We start from the raw sequence: 26,910 nt of genomic DNA, 5'->3' as shown, positions 1-26,910 counted from the left end.
GAAATATAGTATATAAAGTTTGTGATAAACTAATAGGACTGTAATTGTTGATCTAATTCTCTATTCCATTTCTGGTATTCCGTGTTTGAGAAACATCTAATTGACACCAAAATCCAGAATATTTAATCTATATAATTAGAGGAGGAAAATTGCATCTGTAATTTCCCAGGGTTACAGCATTATTTAGGCAATAGATGAAATGGGCACAAATATATATTTTATAAGGTTTAATAAATCAGAATAGAATAGGTCCTATCAATTTCTTGATGGAATATCAAGGGCGCCTCCCATTTCACCTCCCACAAGACTGGGTGCGGTGGGACCTACAGCGAGGATGCGTCCATGTCTATTACTATCACCATGAGCAGCAAGAATGTAGAATATCAAGAAATAACTATCTTAAGCAGGGATGTCAAATTTGTGATGTCACATTGTCGTCATGGGATCTATTGTGACTTCCCCCCAATCTCTAAATTGGTGGTGGGCATGGCCAGCATGTGACACATCCAGCCTATGGGCCACAAGTTTGACACCCCTGATCTTAACCCTCAGCATGCTGCCATGAAATGTATGATCTTTTGAAGATTCACCAGGAGAATGGAGAAGATGGGGATAGATCAGAACTTTGTATGCTTATTTTAAATGAAATTAGTTTGAGCAAATACTTTCAATGTATATGTACATGTCAGTTGCATGTTATACACTTAATGGATGTGTTTTGACACTTGGGTTTACAAATAAATCTACTTTCCTCTACCTTAACTCACTTAAGAAAACAGTAAATCATTTAATAGCAGATGAATGTTGAAAGTGTTTATGTGATTTTCTGAATGATGCATTTCCCAGAAGGAAGACAATCCTGGATTTAAGGTGATCTACCCAAAGAAAGATTAAATTGAATTATAATAAACTGAAACAAAAACAAAAAAATCAGTGTATTGCCCAGCTTCCTTATGTTGACAATGGGGCATTCAGAATCCCACTAAACTCAATCCTAGAAACCTTTTCTCTTCCCTACTTCTCTCCATGCATGTGACATATCATCATATTCATTTGAGTCCGTATACACACATATAAATATATATATTTATTTGCAGAGGCCAAACTCAAAAACCAAAAAAAAGAGGGCAGAGCCAAGAAAAAGCATGCCATTAATTGAATTAATACCTGGTTAAAGTTAGTTATTATAAAATGAATTATTTTTACTTTTGCATATAAACTCACAGACTACTCTCTCTTTCCCACTCAAAATGACATGATGGAAATCTGATCTCAACAAGCATAAATCTATAAATGTGTGGTCACACTGTGGAAGTCACACTGAATTGACTTTCTATGGAGGGAGGTATGATGAATCTTCTGTTATGCTGGTAAAGGATCTGTTGTGTTCAGATTACCGTGCAAGTGTGCATAAATCAGGTAATCAGGTTGAAAATAAGAAGAGAATGTTGAGGTCCTGATTTTTGGTTTCTCTGCCACAAGGAAACTAATTAATAGATGGTCTGTACTGGATTGCAGTCAAAAGAAACATATGCATATGGTTTCTGTGTGTTAAATCCTATTGAATTCACTCTTAGATTCCCAAATAAATGGGAGGAAGGGAGGGATTCATTTTGTTCTGCCTTCTAGGTAATTATGCTTAGGACTTATTTTTTAAGTCAGCTTCTAAGTCCTGTAAATTCTCTATATGAGGAAGATGACAAGTGGGCAGGACTGCCTGTCTCCCTTCTCTTCCTCCCCAAAATCATGTCTTTATGTAGGCAATCAAAGGGTGTTACAAAACACTATATGCCTTTGTGCACCCACTTTGCCTGCCTCATCTTGTTTTCAAGGTCTTCTATTGTTGTTTTCTTAGCAAATGTAAAAGGACCTCTTAGAATCCCAGATAAATGGGAGCAAAGGAGGAATTCATTTTCATTCCTTCAAATACTATAACACCAAAATAGCCTAATTTCAAGGTTGGGTTGTTTTTTCTTTTTTCTTTTTTTGGTGCCTTCAAGTCAGTGTTGACTTCTGGGATTTGCCTCAAAAAGACCCTGCAAAAGAGAGAGGGGAAAGAGAGGGAAGGAGGGAGGGAGGGGATGAGGGAGTGCGTGTGTGTCTAACCATGGGACTGCCCCCCTGGTTTCTAGACTAATGCCTTAACCACCACACCAAATTAGATCTTAGTTAGGCACCCATATTAGTCTAAAAAAAATACAACTTCCACTTTTTGCAAATTGACATTTTCTTTACCATTTGCCATTTCCTTTTACTTCATATAAAGAGGCAAGAAGGAGCTCCAGATATAACTTCAGATATAACTGAGTGTCTGAACTGGATCCCTATCTCTCAGCCATTGAATTCATTTTAACAAACACCAACTGATAATAGCTGTGCCCACAAGAACATTTTGACATCGGATAATTGTTAGCCTAATAGGGGAAACTAAACTTTCTGTTGTAACAGATATGATATGCAGTCTGTTACAGGGGTGGGTTCTGGCAGGCACTACTGCCATTTCTCTCATGGCCACACTGCATGTGTGTGTGTGCGTGTTGCGCTTGATGCGCGCATACGCAGTTCAATAAAAATTTTCTACAAATGTTTGTTTGTTTGTTTGTTTGTTTGTATTTATATGCCGCCCTTCTCCAAAAGGACTCAGGGTGGCGTATATTAAAAAACACACATCCCAAAAGTTAAAAAAAATTAAATCCATATCCAAAAAAACAAACCGAATTTAAAAGACAATACATTTAAAATAAGTTAAAATTAACAGGCCAGGCCGGCTTGCTGGAAAAGCCAACTTTTTAGGACGTGTCGGAAGGACCGGAGGTCAGGGATTATGCGAAGCTCTGGTGGCAGCTCATTCCAGATGCACAGAAGCTAAAAAAAACAAGATGGTGACACTTATGGCGCCACCGGAGGTGTGGCAGGCCTGCGTCACTGCTGGTTCTAGCGACCCAGGCTGCCAAACCACTACCGGTTCGGCCAAACAGGTCCAAACCTGTAGGAACCCCCACTGATCTGTTAAGACTACATAAAGTTTAGTGAGTGCAATTATTTTTGTATGGTTCTGTAGTATTCCACTAAAGTGGCAAAGCTTTTTCTGATCCCAAATAATGGGTTGATCTCTTAAGGAATTTCTAAAAAGCAAGGTCAATTTCTTGAAGAACTGCTACAAAAATTTGTGGAATATGCATTGTGCAGCTTATAGGAGTCTGCTAGAAACCAAATAATCTCTTCATTGGCAGATACTGATTACAGTATCTTCCTATTTGTTTAATCTGCTATTTTCTTCTTGAATTTGTTTCCTTAACAGAGGATGAAGTAGAAAATTCATATGCATGCCAGTACTTGCTGAAGCTGTCAACTGCAGTGATTGTCACATTTCAATCACAGTTAAAACCAACCAGCCAGCTAGCTGCTTCTTTTTTTTACACCACCACAAGGCCTTACATTCTTGAGGACCAGAATTAATGAATTAACTATTGATTAAATTCCACTCTAGCAAATCCACTGTGGCAAATAAATGAAGTACCTGGGGCATATGTAGGCCACAGTCAGACATGTCCAGGCAATCGATCAGTAGTTAGTATTCTCTTAGGACATGAGAACAGCTGATGGTAATATGACATGTAAGGGGAGGCAATGAAAAAAGGCACATTCTACTGAACAGATGATCAAACAAGAAGGGATTTCTGACTGTTTTATATTTGTGTGTTTTGATATCTCAGCTAGTATACCATCTCAAAGACATGCATAAGTACATGTGTGTGTGTGTGTGTGTGTTTGTGTGTGTTTATTATAATTTCAATCTTTGTAATTATAATTTTTAAGAGCAAATTCAAAAACTGAAATAAAACAAAGACCAACTGTAGCTTCCTTAGAAGATTTTTGGAGTAAATATATCCTGTAGGCATATTTCCAAAGATTTAGATGTTAAAATGTTGTTTAGAAAAATACATGTCTCTTTCTTTCTTGAAGAAGTAGACCAAGTGCCAGTTTCTGCCAGTAGTGTAATAAAATCTGATTAACAATAATATACACGCAGGAGACTTATTGTTGCCATAATTTTGATACATCCTTGGCAATGGCTGTATAATCTCTATTGGAAATGTTGGCACTCATGGATCTTTTTAGGAAAAGAATGATTACATTTGTCACTATGAAAAACAAATTTCCCATAATAATGGAAGAAAAAATATAGAACCATATATTCTATAGTAAGCGCCTATAGATAAACAACAATTTCATTTACACTTATTGCCTTTTTAATATTGTGAATTATTATTCTAATCAGGCTAATATAGTGGGAGTAACCACAAAAGCCCAGTCTAAGCTAAAGGCAAAAGCGGAGCAAAATGGAGCGGGGGAGGAATCGAAGATCCTTCCTTGTCATACTGATTTAATAGGAGGAGTGGAATGTAATAGAAAGGAGAAAGACATATGAAAGGTTGATATGACTTCCTTTAATGTCTAAGTCTGATCAGCTTCCCATCTGGAAAAGAAAATAATGGAGATTTGGATACATAAACTGATAAACCTTCTCACTCAACATTTTCAACAGTCAGAGAAGTTGCTTCATGATAGAATTAAATCAATATGAATTTGACATAGGACTGATTCACATGTTTCTCAGTCCTTCACTATAAATATTGCTTTGGGAATCTTCCTATATTCACCAGTAATGCCTCTATGACTTATCCTTTTCTTACAATATCTTCAGGCTAATGAAATCATGGCCTTCTTGCCAAGCTAAACTCTATGTTAGATTTGATATTGTTTCTGTATAAAGTAGAGACACAGAAGAATGGTAATGCATACATGTAGCATACAGGCAGCTTCAGGATGAATTTCTTTACAGGGGGAAATGAGGTATCAAAAATACATTGGATTAAAACAGAGTCTAGTGTGAAAGACAAGATGTAAAATAGGCAGACAGATAGACAAACATACACATTGTAACCTTCCTTCTTTATATTCATATGAAAATAAGCATTTATCTTATAGCTCAATTTATGCCAATATAATTATTTTTAGCACCACTGAGTCTTTATGAAATTAAGGTAGAAAACAAGGCAAGTGCATTTTAATACCTTGAACCAAGGACATCAATCCATGGTGGAAATAAATCTTTTGGCACATCTTCTGCGGTTCTGATTTGGGTTCCATTACTTCTCACACAAACATTCTTTCTGCAGGATTCAACCTAGAATAGCAAGTATCAAAATGGGGATTTTTCCTCATTCAAAATTTGAAATCAAAGTAGTAGCAAAGCTAAATTTAATATAATGGTGAGAAGGGAAATTATTTTGAATGGGGAGCACAAAAGAAAAATAATACAAATCAGAAAAATGGACAAAACCTGCAAATTTAAAAAAAAATAATCAGCAATGGTTAGCCTGTGGATTATAGGAACATCTAAGAATAAATACTTTTTTAAAAATTTCCAACAGAAGCACTTCATAGCAGAAGAATGTGTTAATGATTTTTCTCCCCACAAAATGAACCATTTTAAGGAATACCTACCTATGTGTTATACCTCAGTAAGTGCCAGTGAGCTATAGTTTATCAGTTGGGCATCTCCCTAGTAGCAAAATGGAACAGACCTGTATAAAACCAGGTGCCAACTAACCAGGAGTAAAGCTTCTTAAAGGTAAAGATTCCCCCGCACATGTGTACTAGCTGTTCCTGGCTCTACGGGGCGGTGCTCATCTCCATTTTTAACATGAAGAGCCAGCACTGTCCGAAGACATTCTCTGTAGTCTTGTGGCCAGCATGATTAAACGCCAAAGGTGCACAGAGCGCTGTTACCTTCCCACCAAAGTGGTCCCTATTTTTCTACTTGCATTTTTTAACATGCTTTTGAACTGCTACGTTGGCAGAAGAGCCCTTTTTCTGCTTTATAAATGAGCAGGTTCAAATACTTACCCAACTAGCATATACTTACTCGACTGGCTCAGCACAAGGTATCAAGAAAATCACAATATGCAAATTTAGATAATTATCTTATGCAAATGGTATTTCCTCTTCAGGAGTTTGACACTGATAACCCATGGCATCTGATGCCAGTCAGGCCACTAAGATATATTAGGGAAACAATTTGAGTGCAATACAGTATCTAAGCAAAATAATGCATGCCATTTAAATTTATTTGTATTCAAACTTCATTGAAAAAGTATAGGATTTCTTTAGCTACGTTATCTCATGATTAAGCTAGTATTCATAACAGAATGATAGACCGGGCCATAGGACTGTCTAGAAACCCTTTAAATTGTTATAACCTGTCCAGTGATGGGTTTCAAAATTTTTTGGAACCTACTCTGTGGGTGTGGTCTCCTTTGTGGGAGTGGCTTGCTGGCCATGTGACTGAGTGGGAGTGGCTTGCCGGCCATGTGACCGGGTGGGAGTGGCTTGCCGGCCAAGTTCAGAGAACACCAAAGGACCCCATAGTCCTCTCCCTCCTTATCTTTTTCCTTTTTGTCCTTCGACTTCTCCTCCTCCTCCTTTCCCCACAACCCCACTCCCTTCTAGCAGTGATGATGTTACCTAGTTTGGTAATGAAATGTCTGTAAGAAAACCACCAAGCTCAGAAAGGAGCAAGGATCCCACTATCCCCCACCTCCTCTTTCTCCCTTTAATTCTCCTTTTTGTATTTATTTATTTATTTATTTATTTCTTAGCGCTTATAGACCGCCCCCTCTCCCGAAAGGGACTCGGGGCGGTGTACAGTCCGTATCAAAATATAACAAATTAAAATTATAATAAATAGATACATATATACGTATATGAGAGAAGGATAAAAAGATATGCAAAACTGTACAGCTAAGTAAATAAATCAGAATATACAAAATTTAAAATCCCAATATCATGTAAGATTAAATTTAAAAGAGACAATCCCTCTAAAAACCAGTAAAAAATGTGTATGCCAGGAGGTAGACGTTATAAATTATGCCAGACCAGCCAGTCGGAACAGGTGTGTCTTCAATTTCTGTCGGAAGGAGCGGAGGTCAGTAGTGGTTCTAATGTCGGGGGGGAGGTCATTCCAGAGGGTTGGGCCCATCACAGAGAAGGCCCTACTCCTCGGTGTCGCCCGTTGGCATTGCCTAGTGGACGGCACCAGGAGAAGCCCCTCCCTGTGAGAGCGAATTGGCCGCAGGGATGTGTGTGGGAGGATGCGATCCCGCAGGTAGCTAGTCCCTATGCCATGGAGCGTTTTAAAGATGGTAATCAGAACCTTGAAACGCACCCGAAAGACTACAGGCAGCCAGTGCAGCTCGCACAGGAGAGGTGTTACGTGGGAGTACCTAGTACTCCCCATGACTACCCGCGCGGCTGCGTTCTGGACTAGCTGCAGTCTTCGGGCGCGTCCCAAGGGAAGCCCCATGTAGAGAGCGTTACAGTAGTCCAGGCGAGACGTCACCAGTGCATGAGTGACCGTGCATAGGGCATCCCGGTCCAGAAGGGGGCGCAATTGGCGCACCAGGCGAACCTGGTGGAACGCCCCCCTAGCCACGGCTGCCACATGATCATCCATTGACAGCCGGGCATCTAGGAGGACACCCAAATTGCGCGCCCGTTCCACAGGGGGCAATTGTTCGCCCCCTATGGCCAGTGATGGAATCAGCTGGCTGAACCGAGGTGCCGGTAGCCACAGCCACTCAGTCTTGGAGGGGTTGAGTTTGAGTCTGTTGTCCCCCATCCAGACCCCGACGGCTTCCAAACACCGGGACATCACTTCGACAGCCTCGTTGGGGTGGCTTGGGGTTGAGATGTACAACTGTGTATCGTCAGCGTACAGATGGTACTCAACCCCAAAACCACGGATGATCTCACCCAGCGGCTTGTCTTTTCTGCTCCTTCCCCCCCACCCCCTTCTAGCACTGATGATGTTACCTAGTTTGGTAATGAAATGTCTGTAAGAAAACCACCAAGCTCAGAAAGCAGCAAGGATCCCACTATCCCCCACCTCCTCTTTCTCCCTTTCATTCTCCTTTTTGTCTTTTTTGCTCCTCCCCCCCCCTTCTAGCACTTCACCAGCTGAGGCGTGACCAGAGAAGTTTCTCTTCTCAGAAATGTCTTCAGTGGAGCGGTGGCAGCCTGGCAGGCTGAGCCTGCGTCCCTTTCAGGAGCTTCACTGAGGAAACTTCTCCGGTCGCGCCTGAGCTGGTGGAGCGCAGGCAAGCGTCGTCCCATCGCCAGGGAAACAGTGAGTGAGGTGAATCGCATGGTTGCTCAGATCACACAGGCACAGCCTGACCGGAGAAGTTTCTCTTCTCAGAAATGTCTTCTCGGGCTGTGCCCGTGTGATCTGAGCAACCACGTGATTCACCTCACTCACTGTTTCCCTGGCGACGGGACAGCGCTTGCCTGCGCTTCACCAGCTCAGGCGCAACCAGAGAAGTTTCCTCAGTGAAGCTCCTGAAAGGGACACAGGCTGCCACCATTCCACTGAAGACATTTCTGAGAAGAGAAACTTCTCCGGTCGCGCCCGAGCTGGTGGAGCGCAGGCAAGCGCCATCCGGTGAAAGGGGCGGGGCAGGAACTTACTTCCGGGTTCATTGACCAATGGGATCGCACAATCCGGTGTGATCCGGCAGAAACCCACCACTGAACCTATCCTAACTGTATTGAGCATGAATCAAGTGTTCCTCATCTCTTCACATACATGGAGGATTTCCATTCTTTTCAACAAGTGAATTTAACCTCCTCTCAAGAGTTGTCTTTTGCATTATCAATTCACCCAAGATGAGGATGCGGTATGTTTTTCAATGTGAGTTACAAAAATAGCAATAATAGACTTAGATTAATAGGTTTGGGTTAGGGACACCCAGAATGTTGCCACTTCACCTTTGTAAGTCTATCAGCTTCCTTTCCTCTCCTGTCCCAAAATAGAAATAATCAACCTTTGTATTAATGTTTGATGAACTCTGAAGATGAAAGTCAAAATATGACTTCCTTAGTTTTTAGTGCTTTAAATAGATCCAAAGAAAGACGAATAATGTCACCTTTGCATCAACAATAACAAAAAAGGTTATTCAATATGCCCTGGGTACGAATCGACAGATGTCTACTCATGACATCAAAAAGCAAGACAGACACCCATTTAATTATAACTTTAGGAAGCTGAAGATTTGATAGGAAATGTAATAAGGCAAAAAAAAGTGGAGGGAAGAAAATGAACAATTAATTCTTTGAATTTTACTTGATATTTCAGTGCTACAGTCATTGGCACAAATCCTGAAGTATGAGAAGCTTTAAAAAAAAACTTAGCTGATTAATATGTAAGGCATCAATAATAAATCCTGAGGTCTGAAAACTATTAAAAGTTCTTGCAATTTATACTACAGTAGAAGAAAGACAAGTATGTATCCATATGGAAACTAGAAAGTTATATGTATATTCATAGGGAGTGGTTTTGGGTTTTTTTTACTAAAAGGGGCTGGAATGTGGAAATCCGTTATAGTGTGCCATTGTGTGACATTTATTTATTGCATGTTGCAAATGGATGCAAATTGTAGGACAAAGTATACATGATTACTGTTAGGGGTCCCCATACATCATTCAAAGAAAGCTAGCATTTGAGTGAGACAAAATAAAATAGGAAAGTTGCAATTAAAGCAGCGTTTTGAACAAATGAAATCAAACCCATTATAGAAATGTATTTGTATGTCTTTTCTTCACAAATATTCATAAAACCTGAAAATTTCTGAGGAAGCCTAAAGAGAAGGAGAATGAGAAAAAAACCAAAGGGTTTAAATATTAATTGTATTTTTAAAAGACTGGGATTTCTTGGCTAAGATTACCCTATTCCAGAGAAGAAGGGGAGGTAGGGGAACATGATAAAAGGCTACGAATGCAATATCATTATTTCTGGTAGTTCATGTTTTATGCATGCCTGATGTTTCTAAAACAATTGCTATTTTGTTTTAATCAGTAGGAGTTGGATCGCTGTAATATATATAAGTTCAGCATCACAGGAGGAAAGGAAATTTAACCCTGGTAATTTTAAAAGAGGGACTATATATGTGTGCATGCACCCACATATATGTATTTACATAGTCTTCTAATGTATATATATATTTATACACTGTTACTGATAAATGCATTTGGTAGCGTTAGCAATACACCTTTGTGCATATTTACCCCAGATGGCACATATATCTATTAATCTATCATTTTTTCCTAATAATTTAGAGAATTTTGTATTGCAAAATTGCGATACAAATAAATAAAAATAAAATAAATAAAAATATGCAAATAAAACAAATTTGTCCCATATTCATATAGTTTGAGGCATTAATATATTTGCATGTATTCATAATACAGGTTCATTTTTTAACATTAAACTATTTTGATTTATTTTTTAGTAGCATTTTCAATTTATCTTCTGAACATACGAGATTGTTAAAGATACCTCATCCTATTTATAATTATATATTTTTAAAGCTCACTCACTCACTAAACCAGCAGATAAAATATGAAAATCACAATTAATTAGGATAAAGAACGAAAACTACAATTGCTCCAAAATATCTCAAAAGCATTAGAAGAAATACTATGGTGTATGGTACAAAGTATAAAACAGTACTTGACTGTCATCAAGGAAATGAAATCAGATTGATCTGGTCATAACAATTGAAGATAAAACAAGCCAGAATGACCAGGATATTCTGGATATTTAATCAAGAATGGAGATAATAAATCTTGAGAAGAACTTGCATGGAAGCAGCAATATAGAATAATATTTTCCATTGTTTCAATTATTTCTCTAACACTGGAACACAGTCTCTGTTCAAAGGTATCTCCCTTTAGTAATCTGCAGACTATACTGTAAAATCTTTTGACATTTTAATCATTTGCAAAAACTCAATGTTCAGTAGGGTAGCACAGATTCACACACAGATGTGTGACACGCACATATAGCATATATGCAGTGTTAGCAATATTAATTGACTATTATTTATATGTTTTACATATTCCTGATTATTCCATGAATTATCAAAGTTTCATATATCACGTACAGTATACAAACATATGCCATTTACATGACTGTACTCAAAATGATATATGGATTGCGTTAATATCTGTATATCTATAGAGGCAACTGACATGAAACTATGTACAAGAAAAAAGAAATATTCCAACCTGTATGTCATAAAGAGTGAATGGAGACAAATCTACTAAAACGAAAGATCCAGGCACCTTCATTCTGGTCTCATATCGGTTATTATTTACATAAATAGAATATTCTGTGACAACACCATTCGAGTTTGAAAGCGATGCCAAAATGACACGTACAGCTGTACTATTGATGATGACGATCTCTGGGGGGAACAAGGCCTCAGGCTCTAGAAATAAAGGAGGAAGGAGAATAAACTACATCTGCCATTGTAAAAACACGTGTTTAACCAAATACACATTAGAATTTAGATTTAGGAAAGCCTCTGCTACTTATCTGCTAGTTTGTTAAAATGTTTGCACTGTTTTCTAAATCGACTTGTTTTAAGCTCAGAGACTGTGGGAAAAGGGGATGGTAAAAACCTTTGTATACCTAGCCTGGCCTTAACTTTGCTTTACTATAAGTTTGACTAGAGCAGGGGTGTCCAAACTTGGGAACTTTAAGACTTGTGGACTTCAACTCCCAGAATTCCCCAGCCAGCCATGCTGGCTGGGGAATTCTGGGAGTTGAAGTCCACAAGTCTTAAAGTTCCCAAGTTTGGACACCCCTGGACTAGAGGATTGTGATTATTTATTTAACTGTGTGACATCATTCGCAATTATTCAGTATAGTGTCATGTTTCGACTACACACACACACACACACACACACACAAGTTATCTTCTAAGGGTGACATCTCCCTATAGCTTTTATTAGCATCATAACGTGAATGTGTATTAAATTAATATTAAATGCTTTTGATGATTACCACAGATAATGATGAAGCATTACCTTTTTTTTAAACAAAATAACTCCCATCTTTCTTAGCATTAAAGTACACAGATTATTTAAGCTTGTCATAAATAGCTATGTAATGGAACTATTTGTATCTGGGTAAATCCATCTTTACCAGTTGAAAAATTGTTCTTCCAGTAGGTTCCATTTTATAAATAAAAAGGGAGATGAACTTTGGCTTTGCCAAGAAAATGCAATCCTGACTTAAAGTACTTTGCTAATGACCTGGAACACTTGCTTCTGGGGTAATGATATTATAATGTTTATAATGAGATTTTACAAAGCCAAAAAGATTAGAAAAGCTATTCCAAAAGCATTTGAAATTCACAAGTTGCTTTTTCCACCCTTCCCTCCCTCCAGCTTGCCAACCAGTTTGGAAATATGTCAGGGAAACTCTCTGAGTGGCTGAATTTACATCTTTCATTTCTGGTCAAACAGTTGACTGTCATGTCACAAGCAGCCGACTTCACAGCATTACCCAAAAAAAAAAACAACCACTCTTATTTTCATAATGGAACAATGACAGATTTCAACCCTCATAAAAACAGTTAATCAATTTTCAGTTTTTAAGTTGAAACCAAGAGTCAACCTACCTACATCTGGTGTAATCACTTGCACAGGTTCACTTGTGGTGCTGTGAAGTCCACTGAAAACTTGAAGCAAAATCTGATACTGTGTATTTGGATATAATTCACCAATAACAACACTGTTTTCACTTGTGGGGATCTTTTTGGAGTTTATTTGGCCAGTGTCATTCCAAGAAAGTAAATAATATTCAATACTTCCTTCAACATCTTGTAAGGCTGTTTAATGAATTAAAAAAAAAATCTGGTTATGGAAATGAATGGAGAAATAATAATCACACAGCTGACACAAAAATCACTCCAAGGATGTTAGAAGTGCAAAGTTATATGTAAAGGGTGCAGTTCAAAGATACTCACTAAGTGATAAACTCTGTACTGATGATATAAATATTCTATAGGGGAAATTGCTTTGTAGGCAAATCTTATTGTTCAGTCCCTTCTGACTCTTCCTAACCCGATGAATCTCATTTCACCAGGATTGTCTGTTGATAAATTCTTTGAGCTCTTGTAAAATTACACTTGTATTATCTGGAATCACTCCACCTTGTCTTTTATCGACCTCCTTTCTACAGTATTGTCTTTGATTTTCCCGGGTCTTTTCCAATGAGTCTTGCCTTTGCATTATGTGTCTAAAATATTTAAAGTTTAACTTCATCATTAATACTACCAATGATCATTTTTGCTTTCCTTCATGTAATATTGAATGATTTATTCTTCTTGTAGTCCAAGGTATTTTCAATCATTTATCCAACAGCATATTTTAAAGGCATCAATTTAAACAGAGTGGTACAAAATCTATCCTAGACATAAGAGTATGAGGAGAAATGCAACAGGGTTTTCCCTCTCCTTACAATACTATAGACAAAGTTTTTAAACAATAAAGGCAGTGTCCCCAAAAATATTCATTCTGAGTCTAGAAGAATGTCTTGAAAATTATGCTTTATGATCAGGAAGCTTTGCTTCCAGAGTCATTTTATAAAGGAGAAGAAGAAGTTTTTTGGCACATCCTTTACCATGTCCATATCTCAGTGCTTCAGAATTCAAGTACCATTCGATACCCATATAATGGCAGTTAATATTAAACAGACGGGAAGTATGGAGGATACAATATCTATTTCAAGCTGAATGTTGATGCCCAGGTGACTATTAGAGACTACATTGAATACTAGATTCAAGAATCAAGGACTAGGATCATAATACATATTATCTCTTGAGGTGAATTTTCTAGGAAAATATATACGACATATCACTCTAGTTATATCAGGACAAAAACCATCAGTTGGGCTTGGAAACTAAGCAGTGCTGGACGTTAGGAAAGAAAATCACTAGGAATTCTAGGGGTGTCAGCTGTTGAGATGTTGGAAAATGTTCTGTATGGTACTTGTAACAAACAATTAGGGAATTCCAATTTGATGGGCTAGAATGGGAAGCTGGAAAATATCCTGGAAGAAAGCAATGGCAAACCACTTCAGTATTCAGTACTGCAAGGCTGATGCAGTTACCAAGAATCAAACCTGATTTGGGAGAATCTTTATCTTTTTTATTGGAAGGTATCTGCATGTGAATGAATGGACATCTTAAATTTCTAAGCTCAGAAATATGTTTTAAAAGTTCACAATGGGAAGATTGCAGAACCATTGCTTATAATAATAATAATAATAATAATAATAATAATAATAATAATAATAATAATAATAATAATAATAATAATAATAGCAATAGCAACAACAACAACAATAATAATAATAATAATAATAATAATAATAATAATAATAATAATAATAATAATAATCTTTAATTTATAGACCGCACCCTTTCCTAAACAGGACTCGGGGCGGTGTACAGACATATTAAAACAATGTAAATACAAAAATATAGGTAGATATACATAAATAGACAGAGGAGGTAGGTTATACACTGTACAATAGATTAAAATTCAAATATAAATTAAAATTACCCTTAAAAATTACCCCAAAATAAGGTGTTTGCCAGGAGGTTGAAGGTGGGACTATAAATCAGCCAGGCCAGCTAATTGGAACAGGTGGGTCTTAAGTTTCTGTCGGAAGGAGCGGAGGTCGGTAGCAATTCTAATATCGGGGGGGGAGGTCATTCCAGAGGGTTGGGCCCATCACAGAGAAGGCTCTACTCCTGGGCGCCGCCCGTTGACACAACACATAACCGTTAATCTTACCTAGCCTGTTTAGAACTTCAAATGAATGCTTTAAAAAGCAAAGGGGAGCTGGGGGGAAGACACTTAAAGGCACAATCTCAAACTTAACAATCTATGAATTGATATTTCCAGATAAGTCATCAGAATGAAGCTTCTGTTTCTATTTTATTTTATTTCTGTAACTTAATTTTAGCAAACCCTCTGTTTCCAAAACTCCTGCGCTATCTTTCACCTCTGAACCTTCCAGCAACAAAGACATAAAAGAAAGTTGTTTTCAAATGATTACTGGGATGGGGGGGGGGGCAGAGAATTTTCTTTCCCAGATCTGTGACAAAATAAAAACATTTGGAGGCAGGGAGATTGCTTATTTGCTTGGAATGAAGCATATCAAGCAATGAAAGTATAAATAAAGGTTTGCTCTAATGACCCTCACTTGATGTTTAACCTTTGCATTCATAAACAGGTATCTAGGAAATTTGTGCAGTAAGAATGAAAATGAAGCCAGATTGCATTACCTTTATCTAGATGGTCAGAGGTTTGAATTACTAAAGTAATGAAACTTCAGCAGCCTGCTTCAGATCTATTAGGTTTGTCAGTTTTTATAAGCATGCTTACTTCAGGCATCCAATTATAAATATAAATTTTAGTGGAACCTCTATTTGCCGAGAGTCACTAGTAAGTGCTTACAGACAGATCTGCATGTACATATTGAAAAATTAACCTACTGCTTTGATGGACAGGTAATCTGGATTAAATGGATATGTTCCTCTCAAGATGACATAGCACAAATGTGTATATTTGCATATACAGAAAATCCATAACTCCTGAAGGAAGATCAGGCTGTACAGAAATGCTGGCATTTGAAAATAATATGACAACCTCAAAGAGGTTTGAATTGATGTACTGTCCGCTTAGAACTTCTTATGCGGTTTTACTTTGTGAAACGCATCCAGAATCACAAGCAAATGTTGACTAACCCAAATCTTCTTAATTAATCACCTCAGAAAGAATGTTGTAGAATAAAAAAAAAGGTGGAGATTAAAACAAAATCCAGAATACTCTTTGGGAAAGAGACTGCAATGTTTGGAGAATGTTATCTCCCCTGCTCAAAACATTTGAATAACCTGAAAGACAAGAAATTCAAGACAGATAAAATGAAATCCTTAATTAAGTTAATTAGTTAATTGGTGGAAGTTGCTACCATGAGGTACACTATTGACCAGAAATTTGAATTTCTTTACAATTCTTAAGAAGACCAAGAATAAATGACAAACTGTAAACATGGTTATAGATTATCTCCAGTATTGAAGGCAGTAAATATTTTGTTGCTGCTGGGCAGATATTGCTACTGTTCTTTTTGTGAGTTTCCCATTTTCTGAAAAAAAAAATCTTCTTATATTCTTAATAGACTGTACCACATATATTTATACACATGATTCAACTTTACCAAAGAAGGATGAAGTTTTCTCTAATATATGGCTTCCCCTTCTTCAGTATATTATGATCTCAACAAGAGGAACAATGATAAGAGAAATAAATTTCTGAGAAAGTTCCTAGTGCTAGCTGTGGAATGAAGAATGAGTTGAAACTACTATGCTCCCTTATTTCCTCTTTTCCCTTTAAGGTACCTGTCCTTAACTCTTTTGGGAAAGATTCATGTCATCAGAAAGAAGATAAGAAAAAAAAAGACTAAACATCAGAAAAGAGCTGATGAATTAGGTGGAAGAGCACCTGGTTGTGATAAGAGATGCAGTTGGTAACAAATGACATCACCAAAACTCCTGATTGTATCCCAGGATTAGGAAAAGTGATTGCTGCCCTGGGACTGACAAATCTACAGCAGCCCAGAGGGCTTGGCATAAAGTCCCTGGCATTAGCAAGTGGTCAACCCAATGCTGGCCTCTCTGAAGCTCAGATGCTGTTAAGAAACCCAGTTCCTGATAAGAAGGCAGGAACTTACAAAACAGCATAGCAATGAAGGCAAGGCAACATGGCAGATATCTAGAAAACTCAGAACAGCAGCTGCAGCCTCAAAAGGCCAGTCAATGGAAGTCTGTAGCTATAGATTAGTCTGTAACTATAGTTAGTCTGCAGCTATAGAGGAAATACATTATTTGGACATTTTTTGGTCTAAGAGTAGACTTGGCTATGGAACTGAGTTTATATTGATCACTTCGTGGATGACCTACAGCAAGATTGGGAAAAGGAAGGGGAGACATTTGGATGAGGTTTCTTGCTGATATAAAGTTAAGTATGATCAGTGTTGATATATTTCATCTCCAGGTCAGACAAAAGATGTAGTCAAGATTCTATAACACCCAGAAAACTGTTAGGGTCTGGATGAGGATGAATAGATCTAGGAAAGGGCTTTCCAAACTGTAAAGTGCAGACAGAGTACAGAAAACTTTTGGGAAGTGCAGACAGAGTCCAGGACAGATGTGGATAATCTTTTAGATACATTGTTACAATAAATCCACCTTTCTAAAAATTTCTTTGTAGATTAGTGCTCATTTTGGTGTTTGGATTTTTAGAGGAGATGTGTAAATGAAGATTACACTAAGAGAAGTGTGATGGCAAAAGATTTAGGTACCCCTGATCTAGGTTCAATCCTAGCAAACTTAAATAGCTTTGAAGTCAGAAGCCTTCTGATGATGGGCATATTTCATCTTTGGTTCTGCATGGGATCATGCTTTTCCATGCAGAAATATTTATAAATTGGGGTTCTTCCTGGATTCATAGCTCTGCTTTATCGATGCAATGCCTCTAATAGAATTTTCACATCACTCTAGTGTGCACAACGTTTAAAAATCAGACACTGGGGAGTCAGCCATTAAGCAAAGAGAAACAACAATCTTTGTATATAATTAAAAGCCAGTTGTTTAAGGTTAGATGATGGATATAATCAAGAAGAACACTTACTTGGAGTGGTCCATTTCACTTCTATAGCTGTGTGGTTAAGAGGCTTTGCAGCAACATTAGTGCTTTTCTCTGAAAATCCTGCTAATGTTGTAACAACCACTTCTTCACTTGACGTATATCCTACTTCATTATGTACTTTCAGCTTATATGCATATGTTGTATTCCTAAAGGATATGATTTGTATCATTAAAAAGGAAAAACCATTAGAAGCATTCAGTTTAAATGTTATCTTTACTTCAGATTCCAACCAAAAACTACATTTGAAGAAACATTCAGCAAAGCTGCTATTTGACTCACACATTTGTTAATTTTTGAGTCAAATAGCAGCTCGGCTGAATGTTTCTTTTCAATTCAAGAATAATTTTTGGTAACTATGTCCAGTTATGGCAATTTCAAGCCCATTTTTTTAAAAAGCAGGCTTAATTTATGATCCAATTTAATTTTCATTCTTTTATCTTTTTTTTCTTCTTTCTCTTGTAGCCTATATAGCTCTCACTAGTTCCAGAATGTTTTTTTTAACCTCTTATAAAACACTACTTGGAGGCGTTGTTTCCCACTTACTTCAAAGTTAAATCCTGATTCATTAATTTTATTCCCAATTCCAGATACTTCAAAAGTATCCTGAACTCTGGTTTTCAAAAATTCCTTGCCTTTAAGAAAATGCGTAGAGCAATATTCAGGCATGGCAATTACAAGAAATTCATAAGAGCAAGAAAAGTTCAGGACAATATTTCTGCATTTGTCAACAAACCACATTAAAGCTAGCTTAACATGATGTATGAACTTCTCTGGCAAGAAAAGGCAGTTATCCAAGCCACTGTGTTTGGTTTATTGGAAAATCTTTTTACAAAAGGCTTAGATTCAACAGAATTTATAGAATTCAGTCAAAGAACACAGAATAGACAATTACTGTTTTTACACAATGCCACAAAGTAGTTTGATTTTGGCTTAGTAATATGTGAAATCAGTTTTTATAATGTGTAAATCAGTTTTTAAGAATGTGGTTTATTCAATGAACAATAATTAAACAAACAGTGGTTTAGCAAAATACATGAAACCGGCCTACAGGTTTAAACATGCCCACCATAAATACAGACTCCAATAGCATGCTCCAAGGAGTGAAAGAAACGTAACATATTTTTGACTAAATGAAGATTTTCTGGTTATGCATAATAGGACTAGACGTCCAAGGGATCAACAGAAGAATATAATGATGGTTTGGGGTTGATGACTTGTTATAGAATGGGACATCTTAGAATAGGACAAAGACAGGTAGGTGGAGGAAGGTTTGTAAAGAAACAAGAACAATAAAGGCCTAGATAATGCTTTACTTAAACAAAAATGTTCTCTTAAGAAAAAGCCACAATTAAAATAGACCAAGGTTTCTAGGGCAACACATCACAGATCTGTACTCCAAATCTCCTCCATAAATATTTCTCAAACCCATGAACAAGCTAGCAATAGAATAGAATTGGAAGGATGCTGGATGCTGTGTACTTTAATGAAATAAGTAAAACCACTCACTCAATATTCCAGCAATTTACTTCTTACTTTCCTGAGCACTTTTTTAACAAAAGCAAAACAAAACTGTGCAGAGGAGAAGAGTAGGTAACCAAACCAAACAAAAGAGTGTTAATAAAGGCTCATGCCAGAGGAGATGACAGAAAATATTTCATTACATAATTAACATGTTTGCAACATGGAGATGCAAGGAATGCTTTGAACTATTAAATACGGGCTATACAAAATGCCAGCATTTGTTTTCATAGTTTTAGTAATCTTACCTGCTAAGACCCTTATCTTCATAAAACCACTGAGTTCCTGAGTAAATATTGTCCCAGAGATTTAAATCTTCAGGGGGATTTGATGCAAGTGGCTGCTGGATTTTACGTCTCAGGAGCTCATATCTAACACAAAAGACAAGCAGAATGGTGGGATTATCTTAACTAATGTTATGACAAAAAAAGGTTGCTTTCAAAAGTCACACGTTATTTTCTTTTTACAGCTGTAATCTTGTTTTTTTAAATATTTTAGAATTTGACACTTTTCATAACTTGTATAATTAGTTTCAGAATGGATGAGGGTTTTTTAAAGCAATTCTTTTATTAAGAAAAAAATTACCTGAGTATGTAATAGAGTGTTTGATGAAATTTTTGCATACCTTTTTAGGATAATTTGACAGGGGTTTGAACAGGCAAACTTGTTTTATATAGAAAAATGTTAAGAAAGAGAAACTATATGAAAACGTAACAAATTTTTTCTAGCATAAACTTTATCTGCTGTGTAATTACCCTGATTTGATTTGATTTGATTGAATAATAAAGATTTACCCTTGAAAGTCGTGAAGTAATAACTGGGTCAGGAGACTATGATAAGCAGTATTTATATCAGCTGCTTGAAAAAAAATTGCTTTTCCTCAATTTATTTGTAAATGTATTAGAATTCTCTTTGCCCTGCATTTCATTTTTCCTTGTGTGACTATTGTTCAGAAGCGAAGATTTGTGCCATCAAAATGTCACTTCCCATGAAAAAGAAAGTGGCTTCAACAGACTTGAGAAACTAAAAGTTTACAGATGTATGTGTATGTATGTTTATCTGAAAAGAAAGAAAACCAATGAGGTCTCAACACATTCAATGGCCCCAGAAAAATAGAAAATAAATAGGAACAGCAAATAAAATGTAGGAAATAAAATTTTCTCCAGAATTCTGATTTAATCAAATAACATAATTAATTAATTTTAGGACTCAGTCTACTTTGAGATGGAAGGATCAGTCTAATTAAAATCTGAAAGATTTGTACAGCTCTAAAGCAGACTAAATATTAATCTCAACATTTCCATATTTTATACTTGAGTTAAAAAAATTATTTTAAAAAGTATTTATCAGGCAAGAGCCTTTTCCCCATGAGGTTTCTCTCTTTTAAAAAGGAAAGAAACAAAGAAAAAAAAGTTGCTTGAAGTGACTAGAAATTTCAGCTGTCAAGCCCTTGGGAGGTCATGACCTTGGGAGGAACAGCCCATACTGTCTTTTCAAGAGAGACTGCTTAGAGCAGGGGTGAGGAACTATGGTTCCTTTATGACCAGTGGACTTCAACTCCCAGAATTCCTGAGCCAGCCATTCTCAGGAATACTGGCTGAGGAATTCTGAGATTTGAAGTCCACTGGTCATAAAAGGGCCATAGTTCCCCACACCTGGCTCACAGAAAAGATGGACAATCCCAGGCAACTTTTAAAAAAATGGATTCAAGGTTCCTGGGAGGAACAATACCTCATGATGACCATTGTTATCAAGATATTTTAAGACCCATTTTGAATACAGAGTAGCTGCCATGTGAACAACCTCAACGTTTAGATACTATGAATATATATATATATATATATATATATATATATATATATATATATATATATATATATATATATATATATATATATATATATATATATATATATATATATATATATATATATATATATATATATATATATATATATATATATATATATATATATATATATATATATATATATTAAAACAATATTCTAAGATATATTAGCCTTCAGAAGACTTTGCCAAATTTATCAATTGAAGAATCCTTAGGAGAATTATATTCTGAGGGTTATCCCAATCTGTGAGGTGCAACATTACTGTACTTTTAATTCATTTATTTAATTTGCATCTTTTCCTTTTGATGTTTCTATGTGTACTGAGGCATGAATAGAAATTCACAAAAATGTACTTTTGTTACAGCTGTGGATATTATTCACCTTAGGTTAACTGATATATACAAGTAGTTTGGGTTTCAAGTGCTTTGGTTGGAATGAACAAAAGAAAAAAAAACCACTCTCTGAAATGTTCAAATACAGTATTTTATACAGTGTTTGTTTCTTTTTGTAAGTGATCTTTAATTCCTCAGATAATCACTAGGGAAAATTGAAAATGTAATACCAGTCAAATATCCTGCTGTCTCCCCAACAGAACCTCTTCAGTATTTTCATTTTATCACCTAATCATCACATTTTCAATATACCCAATAATAGAGGATAAGATAGGAGAGGATAGAATAGAATAGAACAGAATAGAATAGCCTTATTGGCCAAGTGTGATTAGATACACAAGGAATTTGATAAATAAATAGTCTCTCGGGGGTGGGGGGGGAGAGGTCTATTAACTTCTCCTGGCATCACATTCTGCCAAAATATTTATTCCAGTTCATAATTTATTTGACACTGTTGTAAACTGGCTTCCCTCCATGAGCTCAAAACACCTTACATGACATCCCCTTTTCTTTTATCCTATTTTATCTTTATACTTTAGGAACAGTGTACGGTTGAGAATAAATGCCTGGCCAAAAATGAGCTTCAATAACTAAAAAAGAATATGAATCAATATCTTCTTATTTATAATCCAACTTCTTAATCCCTATGACATACTAAGAGATCATGAAGAAGAGAAAATTTGTTAGTACAAGTTAATATTACATTAATCCTCTCACCAATGTACAGTAAATGCATATACTATAGTATCCATCTGATTTTATAGGAGAGTCCAGAAGGAATTCTTAATAATTAGTCTTTAGTAATTTGCTGGTTATGTATTAAGCAAAACTAATTAAGAATCCCTTCTTGCATCTGAATAATTTTAGGATAATAACAGAATTGCCAACCCATATTAAGTGTGGTTCCTGGCTTCAGAGGTAGACGCCATTTTGACTCATTCTGAGAAATCCCATTCTTTGAAGCATAAATTGGATGAAAATGGAGTATACAATCCCATTATTTAAAAAAATAAATAATAATTATGGATTAGTTGGAAAAATAGTAAATGGCTCTAATCTTCTTTTTATAAGGACAGCATGAATTTCAAAAGGAAGTTTTAAAAAGTTATCTAAATTCCATAAAGTAATTATTTTTTGGGGGGGGGGAGGAGGGCTTGAGCTACACACCTTTAACAGTTGTGTTAAATGCCTATAGGATTTTACATTTTTCATCAGAATCTATAAGAAAAGTAGATACTTTTAAGAAATGAAATTTGCTAAATTTAATGATAATGGGTGCAATGTTTTATTAAAATTATGTAAATTTAATGCTATTTAATATAAGTTTGGAAGGAAGAATATATAGTAAAAATGAATTTTCTAGCAAGGTGTATCTGTGGCAAATTTCAGGCAGATCAGTTGATGGGTTTTTCAGCAAAAGGAAAGGTTGCATCCTTTCTGAATGCAGTCAGGGATTGAGGGCAGGGATAAATATGAGAGATTAAGTCACTCATATTTCCCTAAAAGCAAATAAAGTTCTTAAACCAATCAGGTAGATAAGAAGCCATAAACTTCTTATCTATGGATGGAAGATGGAAAACAGGAAATAAATGCTTAAATTAAGAGTGCATATCAATTTCTCTGCCCCCTCTTCTCCCTCCTCTCCCATTTTGATTGGCATAACTGATTGTTGTCTGATTATAAGGGTCACTCTCATTTGAGGGCAGACCTGTCAATCAAGAATACAGTTAAAGTTCTTTTTGGTACTTGAAGGAGAGCCTGGAATGCATGGTGGAAAGACAATTTTGTGTCTGATTTCAGTTTGGGAAAGGACATATGGGAGAAGTACATCCAATCAAATGAGTCAAAAACTAATTTTAATTGTCCCAATCCAATCTGAGTTTATGTTGAGTCCTAATAATTTCAGGCAGCTCTAGGTAGTCTAACATGTTTTGATTAAATACAATTTATGTACAAAGTTAGGTTTTTGGTGAACTCTTATATATTGTTCTTTCCATTACCTTACGTGATGTCCATTGGGTTTAGATGGTGGTTGCCAATACACAGTAACGACTGACTCATTAATTGGGGTCACAGTCACAGAACTGATATTTTGGGGAAATGTTGGAAGTGTAACCATATATGTTGGTAGACTCTTGGTGCACCCTCCAATGTAATCTCCGCCTCCTGTACAAGCTTCTATGGTGACCGAGTAATTTGTGAAAGGGATCAGGTTGGTTACTACATGGCTCATTGAAGTTGTCAAGTTGTTAGTTAAAGTGATTCGAGGGTTCGGCATGTGGATCTCATAGCTCAACATTTCTCCATTTAAAATAGAAGGAGACTCCCAGGAAACCTAAAACAATCAGACATGGATTAGAATGAAAGATTAAGAATTTTACAAGGTTTAAAAAATAGTTCTTAGAACATCATGCTATTTGTAAAGACAATTTCACTTTCAGGTTTTATACAAGCAAACATGAATCCAATATTCATAAATGTTTATCACGGGACCTCAGATTATAAGTGGTCCCTAACCTGATGTTCCAATAGAAGAAAATATTTATACCTCAGGGTTGAATTGTGGAGTTCTTGATTCTCTTTGAGCTTGATTGTTTACTTACTGACATTTTTAAAATAGTTTTAAATTTTATTTACAAACATATAAAATACACATACACAAAACTTAGACGTATACCACATTTACACAATACAATACGAACAGGAGCTTCCTATTCTTTCTAATAGCAATTGCCAATCGATATCACTAACCTTATATTGTTTCCCCTTCTATTATATTTCATTTGTATTTCACCATTCTTAACCCTCTTATCTTCCTCCTCTGTCTGCTATATTGGCTGATTCCTTCTAGTAAATTTAATCCACTTGGATACATACATACATACATACATACATACATACATACATACATACATACGTGTGTCTGTGTGTGTGTTAATTCTCCTTAGCTACTATTTTTGGGCTTTGTTTCATTGATCCTTGTTTCTTTCCTCCATCCACCTATACCATTTATCCCATATCTGGTAGTATTCTGTTTCTTCTTTTCCCTGGATTTCTTTTGTTAATTTGTCTATTTCAGCACAGTCCATAACCTTTCTTATTATTTCATCTTCGCTTGGAATTAATTTGTTTTTCCATTTCTGAGCAAAGACAATCCTTGCCGCCGTAATTATATGTAATATTAAATACTGAATATCTTTTTTATATTTCACAGTCATTATTCCTAATAAAAAAACTTGATTCTCTTTGAGCTTGATTGTTTACTTACTGACATTTTATTATCCAACTAGGTAACATCCAGTGACGTGCAGTCAGGTGAGGCAAGTGAGGCACAGCCTCACCGCTCTCATCATGAAAAGAAAAAAAATGTAAAAGGAAAAAGCTGAGCTAGTTGCTGCCTCACAGTGGATGACTCTGCTTAACTGTTAAAAAAAGCCTCTAAAAAGCGCCCTCTATTATGAGGCAGGAGAACTGCATGCCTCCTCTAGTCTGACTTTAGATGTTTTATGATCACCTTGAGCAGAGTTAAGCAAGGGTTAAAAGCCTAAAAATTCCTGACGTAGGTGAGGCACGCAGTTCTCCTGCATCATACTAGAAGGCGCTTTTTAGAGGCTTTTTTTAAACAGTTAAGCAGAGTCATCCACGGAAGCCAGGCAAAGAGCCATGCTGTAGCACACACACTTTCCACCAGCCTCTTTCATTTGGAAGGCTTGGATCAGCTCCCCTCTGGCTTCTCTGCCTCTCCTCTCACCCCAGCCTGCCAGCAGGAGGTGGTGGGTGGGCTTTATTGCATTCCAGGCATTTCCCACCCAGACAGCAGGCTGCATTTGCAATGTGGGAGGTGTTTGGGGAAGGCAGCAGGGGAATGGGGGGGATGGCAGAGGAGCTGCTTTCAAGCCACTGGAAAAGATATCCAATCCAACTTTTGTTTGTGTGTATGTTTGTTTGAGAGTGAGAGAGAGAGGGAAGGGGGTAGGAGAGATAGTCCAATCCAACTTCTGTGTGTGTGTGTGTGTGTGTGTGTGTGTATGTGTTTCAGAGAGGGGGAGGTAGGGAGAGAGGGAGGAAGGAGGGGAAGGGAGAAGAAAAAGAAAATGAAAAAAGGAACCTTTTTTCGCAAAGGAGAAAAACAAATGCTGTCGCTTTAAATCGGAACTGAGCATGCCTGGTTGTGGAATTCTGGGAGCTGAAGTCCACAAGTCTAAAAATATTTGAAACCCACCACTGTGTCAGTGCCTCACCAGCCATAAACCTCACCGCACGTCACTGGTAACATCAGTGCATGGGAATATGGGTTTTCCTGCAAGTTTAAAACCCATGACACTGATGATGTTACCTAGTTGAGAAATGAAATGTATGTAACCAAACAAACAAGAGCATCATGGAGTCCACATAGCCTAATGTGATTTGTCATGACTATACTTTAATCATAAAAATTATAAAAATCACGATAATCATAACATTTTATTAAGTTTAGGCAGATACCAAATTAAAAGAAATCAAGGTAGCATACACATTTTAAAGTACCTTAAGAACATACAACAAATACAGAAAATTTGTTTGTAGGGAAAAATACACAAACAAGAAAATTCTAGCCCCCATCAAGGGTTAAGTGAGATCACAAATCACCTCTGGCCTATTTGAAAAGCCTATATGAACTTTCAGGGAATGATATTTCAAAAGGCAATTCCTGGAATACCTGAGATGAGGGCTAGGAGATTCTATGCAATGACATAGTTTAATCAACAGGATCCACAGCATGGACAACCTGTCAGATCTTATTGAAGAAGCAGAAAATTTGAGAATAGCAATCCATGAATAATCAGGATTTGAAATCTATGAAGGGCTTTATAGATAATAAACAGCACCTGGAATTGCATCCAGAAAGTATCTAGTAACCAGAGGTGGGTTTCAAATCCCGGCACTACCAGTTCACTTGTGCTCGCGTGCGCATGACGTTTCTGCACATGCAAGGAGCATCCGGGCGGAGCCTCCCGCGACCGCCACTACCAGCTCAGCTGATCTGGGCCAAACCGGGAGCAACAAACTTCTGCTAGTAACCATTGCAACTTGCAATGAAGAGCTGTTAAGATAGGTGTTCCGATGTGTTGGAACAACTATAGATGTTAAATAAGAAAAGGGAGAATGTTAAACCATAATCTAGTCTTGTAAATCATTGGACTAGGACTCAATCTTTCTCTCTCACACATACCCATCAACCAACAATGACCAGAACTGGCCTTGGACAAAGGAGAACCATTGTGAAACAGTCCTACTAACTAACCCCCCAAATCAGCCAGAATGATATGATCAATACTATCAAAAGACACCAAGAGATCAAGGAAGATTAGGAGGGTTGTACTACTCCATGTCACTAAAGGTTATCCACGAGTGAAACAATGTCATCTCAGTGCTACATGTTGGCTGGAAACACAACAGAAAATATTTAATTTAATATGTTTCTTCCAGAGCTCTAGCTGTTGCTATCAAAAAATATAGTCAAGTCTTTTCCATTTCAAAAT

At 36.7% G+C, this 26,910-nt stretch overlaps 1 protein-coding gene across 1 annotated transcript in view; it reads right to left on the bottom strand.

Annotated features, from left to right (window-relative positions):
- The window catches only part of USH2A (usherin), a 507,951-nt gene that overhangs the window by 142,992 nt on the left and 338,049 nt on the right, over positions 1 to 26,910 (bottom strand). Inside the window, exons 42-47 of the mRNA XM_081943929.1 lie at positions 23,389 to 23,723; positions 19,395 to 19,517; positions 17,611 to 17,774; positions 12,531 to 12,740; positions 11,131 to 11,333; positions 5,079 to 5,191 (exon numbers count right to left, since the gene is read on the bottom strand). Of these exons, the coding sequence (XP_081800055.1) occupies positions 5,079 to 5,191; positions 11,131 to 11,333; positions 12,531 to 12,740; positions 17,611 to 17,774; positions 19,395 to 19,517; positions 23,389 to 23,723 (1,148 nt within the window). The remainder of the gene's footprint in view (positions 1 to 5,078; positions 5,192 to 11,130; positions 11,334 to 12,530; positions 12,741 to 17,610; positions 17,775 to 19,394; positions 19,518 to 23,388; positions 23,724 to 26,910) is intronic.

Source organism: Natrix helvetica (assembly GCF_964273705.1).
Source record: "Natrix helvetica genome assembly, chromosome: 2".
Taxonomy (NCBI): domain Eukaryota; kingdom Metazoa; phylum Chordata; class Lepidosauria; order Squamata; family Natricidae; genus Natrix; species Natrix helvetica.
Note: the sequence above shows the minus strand (reverse complement) of the source record. Positions and strands in the feature narration are given on the sequence as shown.